The 12,573-nt window shown below is 39.4% G+C and overlaps 1 protein-coding gene across 2 annotated transcripts in view; it reads right to left on the reverse strand.

Annotated features, from left to right (window-relative positions):
* Positions 1-12,573, reverse strand: part of IQGAP1 (IQ motif containing GTPase activating protein 1) — a 60,319-nt gene that overhangs the window by 33,797 nt on the left and 13,949 nt on the right. For both annotated transcript variants that reach the window (XM_068695791.1, XM_068695790.1), the window contains exons 3-10: positions 10,981-11,137; positions 10,555-10,632; positions 9,238-9,314; positions 7,007-7,074; positions 6,161-6,274; positions 5,683-5,861; positions 4,948-5,038; positions 4,284-4,447 (exon numbers count right to left, since the gene is read on the reverse strand). In XM_068695791.1, coding sequence (XP_068551892.1) covers positions 4,284-4,447; positions 4,948-5,038; positions 5,683-5,861; positions 6,161-6,274; positions 7,007-7,074; positions 9,238-9,314; positions 10,555-10,632; positions 10,981-11,137 — 928 coding nt within the window. The remainder of the gene's footprint in view (positions 1-4,283; positions 4,448-4,947; positions 5,039-5,682; positions 5,862-6,160; positions 6,275-7,006; positions 7,075-9,237; positions 9,315-10,554; positions 10,633-10,980; positions 11,138-12,573) is intronic.

A 12,573-nucleotide genomic window follows, 5' to 3' on the forward strand; every position in this document is an offset into this window, starting at 1 on the left:
ACATTTGGTAAAAACCTTCCTGGCCCTATTTCATCCCTAGAGTTATCTTTGGAAAACTATGAAGAGTTTCTGCCACCCCAGTGCTTGGTAGGACTTCAAAAAAGCCCAATTTTTTTCCTATCTGAAATGTAGCTCCCAAGAAACATCACTTGCAAAGTCATTTTTTTTTCTTCAGAGCTAAGCGACATATCTTCTGAATAGCAGCAGCTGCTGAACTAAGTCCTATTATACCCACAGAAGAGCTTAACAGCTACACACATAACATCCTTCAGTTTCATCTTTCGTGCAGAATCCCAAATAAGAAACACTAGCAAAGCATAGCAGTAGACTACTAACTGGTTGAAAGAGCATCCCAAAGCAGGACATTCACTTTACGAAATGATGTTCTGAGGAACATCATTTAACTGTTCACGAAACAAAACTGGCATTTATAAAAATAAGTAACTCAAGAGTAACTATGATTTGCTGTTGTATCCCCTTTAGATCGAGGGATCCTTCTAAACACTAAAAAGCTGCTCTCCAATAGAAAAAAAAAATTTAACATTCTATAAAAGAGAATTATTACATACACAGGCTAATCTACTTATCACAGATTGACATTGAGGGGGTTCAAGGAACAGAACACATTAAATTAGCAGAACAGTATGTCCTAATAAACTCTGTGCAGACCCCGTCCAAAGTAGGAGCATAAATCAGCTCCCATATACCTTGCACTGCAAGTGCATTCAGTCCTGCTCCTGAAAAAAATACATACGTAACATAATTGTTATATGTATTATAAAATAATTAAACAATATATAAATAATATTTGATGTATCAGAGTATATAAATATTTATAGAGAAGATGTAAAGACAAACAACATTACAACATGTAAAGATGAACTGTTTTATTTGCTATATCACCTCCCCAGAGACTGATGTGAGGCTGACAAGACCTGCAATTCCTTAGATTCTCCTTCTTGCCCTTCTTGATTACAAGAGGGACTTTCACTCCCTGTTCCTCAGGAACCACCCCCCAGTCTCCATGAACTTTCAGAGACTGCTGAGACCAGCCTCACAATCACACTGGTTAGCTCACCTCAGCACTCATGAACGCAGCCCACCAGCGCACCTGTCCAAGCTGTTTAAGCATTCACTACTACAACCTTTGTGTCCCCTGTCACCTGCTCAAGTTTTTCCTAGTATTCCTTTTGCTGTTAATAAATACATAGTACTTCTACAACGTACAAGTACTTCTTGTTGCCCTTCAACATCTCCTGCTCAGATTCAGCTCCAGCAGGCTTTTCCTTTAACCCTGCCCCTTCATGCTCAGACAGCATCGCCGTGTTTTTTCTGAGTCACGTGACCATGCTTCCATCCTCATCCTCTTGTGTGCTTCCTTCTCCTGTTTGAATTTTGTCGAAGGTGCCTTGTTCATCCAGAATAGAGCCTCTTGCCTCTTTTGCTCAGCAGGACAGGCATTACCAAGTTTGGAGGAGATGAGCCTTGAAAAATCAGTAAGCTCTCCTAGATCTCTCTTTCAGGACCATGTTTGTGCTTTTCTTCCAAGCAGTTCCAAGAACAGATTATTAGGCTCTCCTGAAGACTCCAGTAAGATTACAGCTCCTCTGAAACTGCACAGACCCCTAAATGCCTCCTCTTTGTTCCTCATCCTACATGCTTTGGTATACAGGCACTTCAGAGAAGCATCCAGTCATGATGCCTTCCCAGGGAGAGGGTAAGAGCTTCCCATATAACGTTCTTCTTCTAGCACTTCTGACACTAGAAATAAGCCCCCTTCAGCCCCAATTTGTTGACTGTAGGGTCTCGCTCATCCATATCACTCTACACACACCCTTTGCTTGTCAACCCTGTTCAACACATCCTCCATCCAGCCTGGCCTTGAACACTTTCAGGGATGGGGCATCCACAGCCTCTCTGGGCAACTTGTTCCAGTGCCCTCACTACCCTTACAGCAAAGAATTTCCTGCTAATGTCTGATCTAAACCTATCCTCTTTTAGTTTAAGACCGTTCCCCCTTATCCTATTGTTATGTACCTGAGTAACGAGTCCTCCTCCATCTTTTTTTTTTTTTTTTTTTTTTTTGTTTATAAGACCCCTTTAAGCACTGAAAGGCTGCAGTGAAGTCTCCCCTGAGCCTTCTCTTCTCCAGGCTGAACAGCCCCAGCTCTCTCAGCCCTTCTTCATAGGAGAGGTGCTCCAGCTCTCTCATCATTTTTGCGGCCCTCCTCTGGACTCGCTCTAACAGGTCCCCATCTTTCTTGTGCTGGGGTCCCCAAACCTGGGCGCAGTATTCCAGGCGGGGCCTCACAAGGGCAGAGCAGAGGAGGACAGCCACCTCCCTCGACCTGCTGATCACACCTTTCTTGATGCAGCCCAGGACACAGTTGGCCTTCGGGGCTGCAAGCACACACTGCTGGCTCACATCGAGCCTTCCGTCCTCCAGAACCCCCAGGTCAACCCTGCAGAGCTGCTCAAAGAGTTCTCCGAGTCCATACTCCTGTCTGGGATTGCCCCGACCTGGGTGCAGCACCTTGCGCTTGACTTGCTGAACCTCACGCGGTTCACGTGGTGGGCCCGCTTCTCCAGCCTGGCCAGATCCCTTTAGATGGCATTTCTTCTTTCTGTCGTACCAACTGCACCACTCAGCTTGGTGTCATCTGCAAACTCGTCAAGGGTGCACTTGATCCTATCGTCATGTCCTTGATGAAGATCTCGAAAGCACCAGTCCCAAGACAGACCCCTGAGGGATACTGCTCGTCACCAGCCTCCACCTGGCCATAGAACCATTGACCACTACTCCCTGGGTATGGCCATCGAGCCAATTCCTTATCCGACGGATGGTCCACCCTTCAAATCCGTATCTTTCCAATTTATAGATTAGGATGTCGTGTGGGACTGTGTCAAAAGCCTTACAGAAGTCCAGGTAGAGGATATCGGTCGGTCTTCCCTTGTCAACTGATGCAGTCACTCCATCGTAGAGGGCCACCGGATTAGTCAGGCATGATTTGCCCTTGGTGATGCCGTGCTGGCTGTCTCAGATCACCTCCTTGTCTCGCATGTGCCTTAACACTGCCTCCAGGAAGATCTGTTCTGCGATCTTGGCTTGGAGCAGCTAATTACATATGATTACTTGATACCTGACACACAGTGTTTGCTACTTGCCCTGACAATATAAGACTTGTACTATCAATGGTATCAGCTCCAGTACCTGATTATTTAGCACTTGAAAAATATAAAGGACTTATTCTCCCCAGAATTCAACATAACTGATATGTTGTCCAAACCTGACATTTATCCGGGACCTCAGTGTAAACCGCCAGGCCCTACTACAGATTCAGATCTCTAACAGCTCTCTAACTACTTCTACTTCAAACTGTGATTCAAAGGTCTTATGAACAAATACATTTCTCCAGCCTTTTATCTACGTGTTCTGAACTTTTGGAAACTTCTTTATACTCCAACAGTGCAAAAGCTGTCTCTTTCTCTCTGATGTGTTTTCCAGCAGCCACTGTTGAGTTACATCATAGCATTTTCTACTTATGACATATAAGTACATATGTATCCACCACAGTGCCCAAGACGTAGTTTGCTGTAACTGTACAACTGACTTGTCTGCATTTTTCCTGGATCCAAATGCATGCAATACCTTGTCTACTTGGCTGTAGCTTTTCAAAAAGTAATTCACTAAAGAAATGAAGTAGTAATAACCATCTATACAGCAGCATATTTTCCCCTATTAACATGATGACACTGTAACAATTGACACAACACTTTTTTTAAAAAAAAATCTATTTTGTGAATTTTATAAATAAAATAAGCATAAAATAAGCCAACCTGCACCTAAAATCCACTGGAGTTGGCTTTAAGTGAAAATCTAGTATCATTCTTGGTTATGGATAGGATTTTCCATACTGAAAGTTGAATAATGCTTATCTGGATAGGTATTTATAAAACACAAATATCCACACTATGTGAGCACTGACAACAGTAAAACAAGAGGAAAGATGCATCTGTATTATACAGTTCTGTGCATACACATACAAGTGAGTATTTTCAAGCTTTGTGAAAGCATTTTAATCGTATATACCTATATATAAAGTGTTACACTGGCCTTACATATGCAGAATTAAAATTAAACAATTATGTTTACTGTATGATTTGCCTATTAGTGCTAAGTTTTTCAAAACAACACTAAACTGTAACACAGGTACTTTGCAAGCAATTAGTATACGATGGACAATGGTATGTCAAAAAAAAGAGGTAAAAAGGCTTCTCCATACCTCCTTCTTCTGCTGTCTATCACTCAAAAATTGCTTGAAATACCAGTCACAGTTTTCTCGTAGCAGTCCTCGGAGTCCCAGGGCTGGCGTTGCCAAAGCTTCATAAAGTGCTAACGCATCTCCTTGTTCCAAAGCTAGGCCAATCTTTGATATGGCTGCATGCGCTAATGACAGTAAAGTACAATTTTTAAAGAAACATTAAATGAGAAAGTCCCATAGGTTATATAATCTACTGCTCAGAAAGAAATTCTCTTAGACCTGATGTGTGGCAAGTTAGTTATGTAATCTGAGCGGTAGACTTCCAAATCAATTGCAAAACAGTATTTTAACAACTAGCTGAAGGATGGAAATAACACACATTACTCAAGATGAATTGTGGGGCAGCAGGGTGGTATGTGAGGCTCAAGAAGCAATACAGGTAATCCATCCCCTTAAGGAAGAGCAGCAGAAGTCAAAATAAATTCATCTTACAACTATGTACCAATAGCACATTTAAAAAAAATTAAAGAAGCAAAAAACAAAAACTAACAGCAAGGGAACTGCCTTCCACTTCTGCTAGCACTACAGCAGCTTTCTTCTTGTTATAGAAAGCAAGGAGGAGGAACACAGGTATCATTTTAAAGTATTCTTTTAACCAGGACTATTACTTTAGCATGATACCTACTGTTCACTTTATTGATGTTTCCCTGAATCTCAGCTTGAGTCAGAAGTTCTTCATACACATCTCTCTCTCTCTCTGAATTTTCTGAGGCAATCTGAAAATGAAATAAAAACTAGTTAGCGTTTCTATGATTTCCTTTGTCTTCAGAGATCATTCATAATCCTTTCATGTACGTAGTGAGCACAGTTGTTCATACAGAGCTATGAGATGGGTCATCTATCCATGACCTACACATGCTAAAAGCCCTAGAAGTAAACAAGTGGCATAGAAACACCGTATTTCAATTTATGGACTCTACCTGAACACACGGCAGAGCTCCAGGACATGGAAAGCAGAAGACATACCTAGGCATTTGATATATAGTGCAATAAGCTACCTTGAACCCTACTGGGAGGGTCAATTGGTTATGCTCACCATTTCGTTGATATAAAAATGTATTGATATAGTTTGAAGACATACGGTTAGCATTCCCAACATGTAAAGGATGACATGAATGCTGCGTCTACATATACAATGCATAATTCAGATAGCTGAACAGTGTAAAGCAACTAACTGCTGTCTTCTACCATAGGAAGACGGGTTACTGGGAGCCATATTAGAATATCATCAGGAATAAATATTAATAACCTAACGCTACATATACAGGACTGTAACACGTTCTGTGAATTCCCTCACAGCTTAAGCTACAATACATACTTGTAATGCAAACAAATAGATGAATTAAAATAATTGATTTACCCTGTTTTTAGCATTCTCCATCTTGTCTTGTTTTGCTCTGTAGAGAGTGTCTTGGTAAGTGGATTCCAGCTGATCATCAAGATTTATCAGCATGGCATTAGGGTTCTTCATTGCCATAAGTGTGTCAGCTGGAACCTGGTGGTCGATTGCTTCATTAATGGCAATGACCGCAGCATGTACTGAAAAACAAGCCACAGCCTGAGAGCCACAAACACAACAGCCCTGCTAAAAATTGAGAACTTGACTGAAAATAAAAGAATTATCTGTAAGTTAACCGGAAAGCAAAACCAGCATGTTTTTGTGTTCCTGACAGAAAAGGATGTCTTACTTCTTAGTAGTGTATTCTAGCAGAAAGAATTCACATGTAAACCCTCTTCCCTCTCTTTAAAAAGACCTGTACTGTCTTCAAACAAGGTGCATTAAAACTGACCCTTATTATTTAATATGCTGATTCGAATAATCACGTAAGATGACTCACATGCTGCTTCATCCACAGAGAGTTCATTTGCCAGAATTCCTCCAATTTTGCTGAAGGCAGGCATCTGAATACCATACTTCTCCAGTTCAAGCCTCATATTACTGATTTCTTCCTCTAAAATGTACATTAAAAGTGTTATATAGGCTAAAATGCACTAGGAAACAGCTATGTATATCAATATATATGATAGTAAGTCAGGAAAATGCACAAATGATACTTGAGCATTCCTTTTTCCTGCAGAGAGACTGCATTGAGAAAAGGGGATATGGAGGATATGGAAGGGAAATGGAAGATATCGAGACACGCTATTGCAAAACACCACATAACTCAAAAACAGTGCTGTTAGTTTAGCCTTTTATAGGTATAATCAATAACTGGTTTGCAGGAAAATAAAGCATTTAAATCTAGTGTGTGTCCTCAGGCAGTAATTTTGAAAATGCAAAACACACAATTTGACACTCCTGTACAAATCAAGTAACTGAAATCTTGATGAGGCATAGGGACATCAGCAGTTCTACTTTAAACTCTTAAGGAAACTCAGAACTGCTTACCAAATTGAAGATTAAAACTTCTCCCAATGGGATGAAGGCAAGCCTAAAGCATCCTACACCAACAGCGGTGAAATATTAAGCGACTGTTATTTGTGAAAGTAATGATTAGTGAACTAATGGCTATTTAACTACCTGTCTTAGAAGCACTCAAAACAAATCTTTTACTTTAACTACTGGAACTTCTCACAGCCACTAATATTGATTTTAATTTGCATTTAGGACTCCCACAGTAACAACCCTTTCACTGATCTATATAATGCCTACAACACAACATCGGCGCAGTTTTTCTTTTTACCTGTAAAGTCTACCTTCCCATATAGGTCCTGAATCTGTGGGGCAAGACCCAGTTTGAACAGGTACAGGCTGCAAAAGAAAATAATCAATCAGAACTAGTAATTTTTCCTCGTGGTTCTAACAATTTTAGGAAATAAAGATTTAAGGAACCATTCAGGTAAACCAGCATAATACATCACCAACAGAATGAGAGCTGACTCTCTTCTTCCTCCCTTTTCAGCTGCACGTGACTTCACTAAGCTGATCTAACTTACTAAAATGGTATTAACATATTAACTCAGTCTTTTTTCTTTAATTTCAGTGTATTGATCCAACTCACAAAGGAGCCTGATAAGAAATGGAACTGCTACTAAGGAGGGATAAATCCACACAGCTAAGGATAGCTAGGACTGGGGAAAGAGAAACAAGTTCATCCTTCTTGCCTGTCAGGCTGGCTCAGCACAGCTCATGGTACTGTACCCTCTAGTAAAATATCTAATTATACAGGAACATTAAAAATAAATTATTTAAGAAAACATAACCATTCCTCAGGCTAAACTCAGTTCTGACTTGCATGGCAAAGAAAGGACAGACAATTTCACCTTTTCACATGACCTAAACTCATAAAGATCTAAATCTCCAATCTTTACAGATCTAAGCAATATTTTATTATTTTTATTAAAGACAAGCACTAGGCAGGAACACCTATGACTTATGGAATGTGAACAACACAGTGTTCTACGTCTTTAACCAGAAAATAGTGGTACACAATGCCTGAAAAAATAAGAAGCTTTTTTTTAAAATATCCTTTCCCAAGTTTACATGTACATGGCATAACTATTTCTCTTTCAATGGTAAGCAAAATTATTTAAAAATCACAATCTTGAGAAGTCTGCCTTTGCAGAGAAACCAGCTATAGAACATTTCAGATGAAAGAGGTTGTTTTTTTTTTCCAATTAAGTAGTAAAAAGGTATTATTAAAGATTATAAATTCTTCAGCTTTAACTTAAATACTATTCAATTTCCTCCCTGAATTATTTTTCTTTTCCTAACTATGATCTAGAAAGACTTCAGCAGCAAGCCTAATTTTCTAACTAAACTTGGTTATCGTCCACCATTCTGACTGCTGTACAGGAGGAAAAAAATAGAAAATGGCCAGGCTCCAACAAGAAACATGTAACAAGAACTTGTGCTAGCCAACTCTAGGAATAAAGCAGCTACAAAGCTGCTAGCAAGGGAGAAACTTCACCAGAACTTAAACAAAAAGGAACAGATCTCTTGATAGCAGCAGCATACCCCATCACAGGTCTACATAAACTCTTGAGTAACTTATTCTACAGTGATAACTCATTTTAGATATAATCTTGAATCAAGTTCATCATTTCTATAAATAACAACTTGATCTAAAACAATCCAAATAGCATTCAGATAAATGCAAGCCATCTGTATGGACTGTACATTGGCAACAGATCAAACAGCAGAATAAGCTGTTCTGGAGAACTGAAACTGAGCAAACAGATGAAGATCCAAATGTACACAATCCAGCATTAAATCACCCACTATATTCTACAGAAGGAATCCTTCTTATGTAAAAATCACATCTTCCAAAAGCCATCCAAACCAGGCTGCCAGGTGCCAGGAAGGGAGGGAGAAGAGGCGGAATCCAGAAGCCTACCGTGTCATCCCATCAAACTGGGAAGTATCAACAAAGGGGCCCTACCAGTTTCCTCAAGGATATAAATTATCATACACTGTCTATGTGAGATTTTAAAATTTAAGACACCTTTCAGCAACAGTTACTGCTTGATCACTTACTGTGATACACATCAAGATACACATACTACAGTACATAGCTGTGATCCTACTAGATTTTGTTCAGTGTACTGACTGATCTCTGAATAGACCAGTATGTTCTTTTACACAGACAGCTTTTAAGGCTTCAAACTTTCCTTTATGCCCCCATATTTTATTTTATTGTTAATCTCTGGCTCAGAGAGTAGAGAGGAAGGGGAGAACTGTGTTGGGAAGGTAGTAGTCACAACATACTTGATTGGTTATTTTTCTCCTCAGCATCTGAATTGGCCACTGTCTGAGACAAAATATGGGCTATGTGGATCTTTGCTCCAATAAGGTACAACAGTTCTGCTAAAGAATTTGTCCCCATCTACCCTCCAGCTCAGCTCTCCACCCCTTAGCTTTCAGCTTTTTAAACAGATTTCAGAAGCGATTAGACTTCTGCTTAGTACACCTTACCTGAGTGCATGAATACAATAGATACAGCGTGGCATGTTCTTGCGATCATAGATATCTGTAGTTTCTGGGTAGAATATCTGAAGATAAAACAAAGTTAGCAGTCTGAACAATACTCACTCTATATACCTCAATGTCATAACTGTGATAAGCCCAGGTCTTCTGCAGTACATTAATGAAGCAGCCCACCAAACAAAATTCTTTGAGCTTCTCTGCCCCTAGCTCAACATCTCTCCTATTTTAAGTGTCAATCTTTCCTTTTGTTTCTTTCACCCAAACCAAGGCTTCCTTCTCCCTGCCCAAGTTCTACACACATGAAAGCATACAATCCTTCCTTCGTGTGCCTACCAAGATACCAGGCCATAAGATGTTAACGGGGACTTTGGTGAAAGCTAAAACGATGAAAAAACACTTGCAGTAGAAGAGAGAATGAGGATTTTGTCTGGACAAGAATACTTGTCCAGGTCCCTCTGCAGGGCTTTCCTATCCTCCAGCAGATCGACACTTCTCCCCAACTTGGTGTCATCTGCAAACTTACTGAGGGGTATTTCGATTATTTCCTAATCCCAAATTTATTCCTTTAAGATCATCAAAAATCCCAACAAGGCTCAACTACTAAACCTCAACAAGTTATTTGAAAAACTTTGCTAAATATAAAATAACCAAGTTGCAAGCATATATCCAAATAAAACACAGCAGATTAAGTTATGCAACACTTGCTTTGGTGATACCGAGTATGTTTTACAGAAAACAAACAAATAATACACTTAGAATCCATTAATGCAACTTGGTTATCAGTGCTGAACTACCACAGTTCCATATATGTTCAGACAATAGCGTTTATTGAACTCCTCTGAGGCATCAGGCCATTCATTCCTTTAGTATAGCCAATAATTCATATTTAAGTTACACCAGGAACATATTTCAAATTAATTTAAAAATTTCATAGGCAAATCTGAAGAAATGGAGTATCTACTGTTTTCTGGTGCACTGCTTCTTTCAGTGTAGGTTTCCATAAAACTGCCACAATCTAACTGTAGCTCAGAAATTGCTCAACAGAATGCAGATGGTATGCCAGACTTGTGATATGAAGGATACTGTACAGAAGAATAAATTATTTTTCTCCTAATCATTCTCTCACAGCAGAATGAAGTACGTCAGCATATTTTAGGATGGACTTTCTATAGAAATGCAAATCTAGCGAATGAATAACCAACTATATAGAAGACTGACAATTTTAGTTAAACAGCAAATGCTTCCACAGAATGTAAAGTTTTTTGGGGATTATATACTTATCAACACATACAACATAGGAATTACCTTTGGGAGACCGATCTCAGCCATGGCATTCAGCCACTGAATTACATTATCAGTGTGCCGGAAATGAAGACCAGTTGCCTGAAATAAAGATAGGCAGAAACAAGAGGGAGGGCAGACAAAATATCACAACTGACAAGACAGATGGTGGAAACCATACTCTTACAGAAAAGGCGTAAGAAGTCTTCTATGTACAATTATATTGCTTATTTATAATAGGGCAAGTTCTTTCATGAACACAAGCACAGACATAAAGCTAAGAGTCCACTCCCCTCACTTACCCAATGTTCTAAAGTGAAGGAGGAGTTTTTCAGGTAGCATTAAAATAACGTAACTTTCTGCTTATTCAGTCCGCACATCCACGTTTAACGTGCACGTTTTCCTATTGTAAAACTATACCTAATCCAATACCCAGAGAACAGCTCTCACCTTATATCTAGTTTGTTCCCTATCATAGATTTTCTTCACAGAAACGACTTTAGGAGAGAAAAAGTTTCCAAGTTTGGCCAGGTAGACGCCATTTCTCAAGCCTTCTTCGAGTTCTGTTGTGGGAGGCAGCTCCTCATTCAGACAGGCCTCCATCCATCTGTAAGTGCAAGACGAACAAAGTAGGTCACTTAAATATAACTCCGATTTGTGACCACAACTCTATGCCAAGTAAGTGCCTTGCTGTTACCGCTATGTTACTTTCCAGCATATTATTTATTTAGCGCAGAGGCTGAAAGTCGCTATAGCACTATCAGAAAGTGTGTCATTAAGATACTAATCAGTAATGCTTCAGACAAAATATTAAGCCTCCTCATAACAACTGATTTTCTTGTTGCCTTCTGTCTCATTTAATTTAATGGTGCTATTGCAGTTCAGTCACACCACAGGAGGTTCAGACTGGGCATTAGGAACAAATTTCTTTACCATGAGGGTGGTCACACACTGAAACAGGCTTCCTAGAGAGGTGACTCACGTCCCCCCCATGTCCGTCAGTGTTCAAAAGGCATTCAGACAATGCCCTCAATAGTACGCTTTAACTTTTTGCTAGCCCTGAAGAGGTCACACAGTTGGACTTGGTAATCTTCATAGGTCTCTTCCAACTGAACTACTCGATTCTACGTAAATCTGCTTCTGAATCTCCAATTTTCAGTCCAGCATTCAAGGAACGCTCAAGGGAAAGAACTAAGAATTACATAACCTGTAACAGGTGAAAACATGACAGAAAAAAGTGATCTCTTGAGCAAGAAAATACATGATGATTTCTTTGCATTAACTAAAATAAATACGTTAACAAACATTTATTTTCAATTTTGGCGATATTTTTCCACAGTTTACTCTTGATTTCAATTACAAAACACTGTAGAAGTAGCCTAAGGAGATGAGATGCTTCCGAATTCACCACGGACATTTTTTTATTCTCTCCTGAAAAGGCCAGGTGAGGCAGTAAACTGCATTTCTAATTACCTAAGGCAGGTAGGCACTTGTGAAAATGGAAAATCTCACAGGCTGCAACATTTTAATGATCAAATGAAATATAACTTCGACTAGTGCAAATACAGAGTCTTAGGTAGTCTTCTTAATTGTCTTGCCTGCATTTATTTTCAGCTGTTTCTAAGGCTTTCCTTCTTTTGTAAGCTACCACAGAGCCACCCTCTTCTTCTGTGACAACTCCTCCATTTTTAAGTCTGCTAACATAAACAGAATATTTGGGAAAACAAATTTCAGATAAACTGTACACCTTTGCTACTAAAACTCAAGAGGAATGCCAGTCAAGTTCTCACATCTGAATCTATTTTTTCTTGGTCTCTACTTGAAACATTAGTATACAATGTTGTCTGTCAGTACATCAAGTAGCCTTCTGCCTTTTAAGATAAACAAGCCATTGTTCTTTAAAAGAGAAAGTATAACACTAGTGCTTTGTTCTTTGCTCAAATTCTGTGTTTGATTAAAAGGTACAAGTCAAATAGAAAAAAACATCTGAGGATAAGTAAACATCATCTGTGAATTCTGTTGCCTACACCGAAGAGCATCTAG

Source organism: Anas acuta, chromosome 12 (genome assembly GCF_963932015.1).
Source record: "Anas acuta chromosome 12, bAnaAcu1.1, whole genome shotgun sequence".
In the NCBI taxonomy this organism is placed as follows: domain Eukaryota; kingdom Metazoa; phylum Chordata; class Aves; order Anseriformes; family Anatidae; genus Anas; species Anas acuta.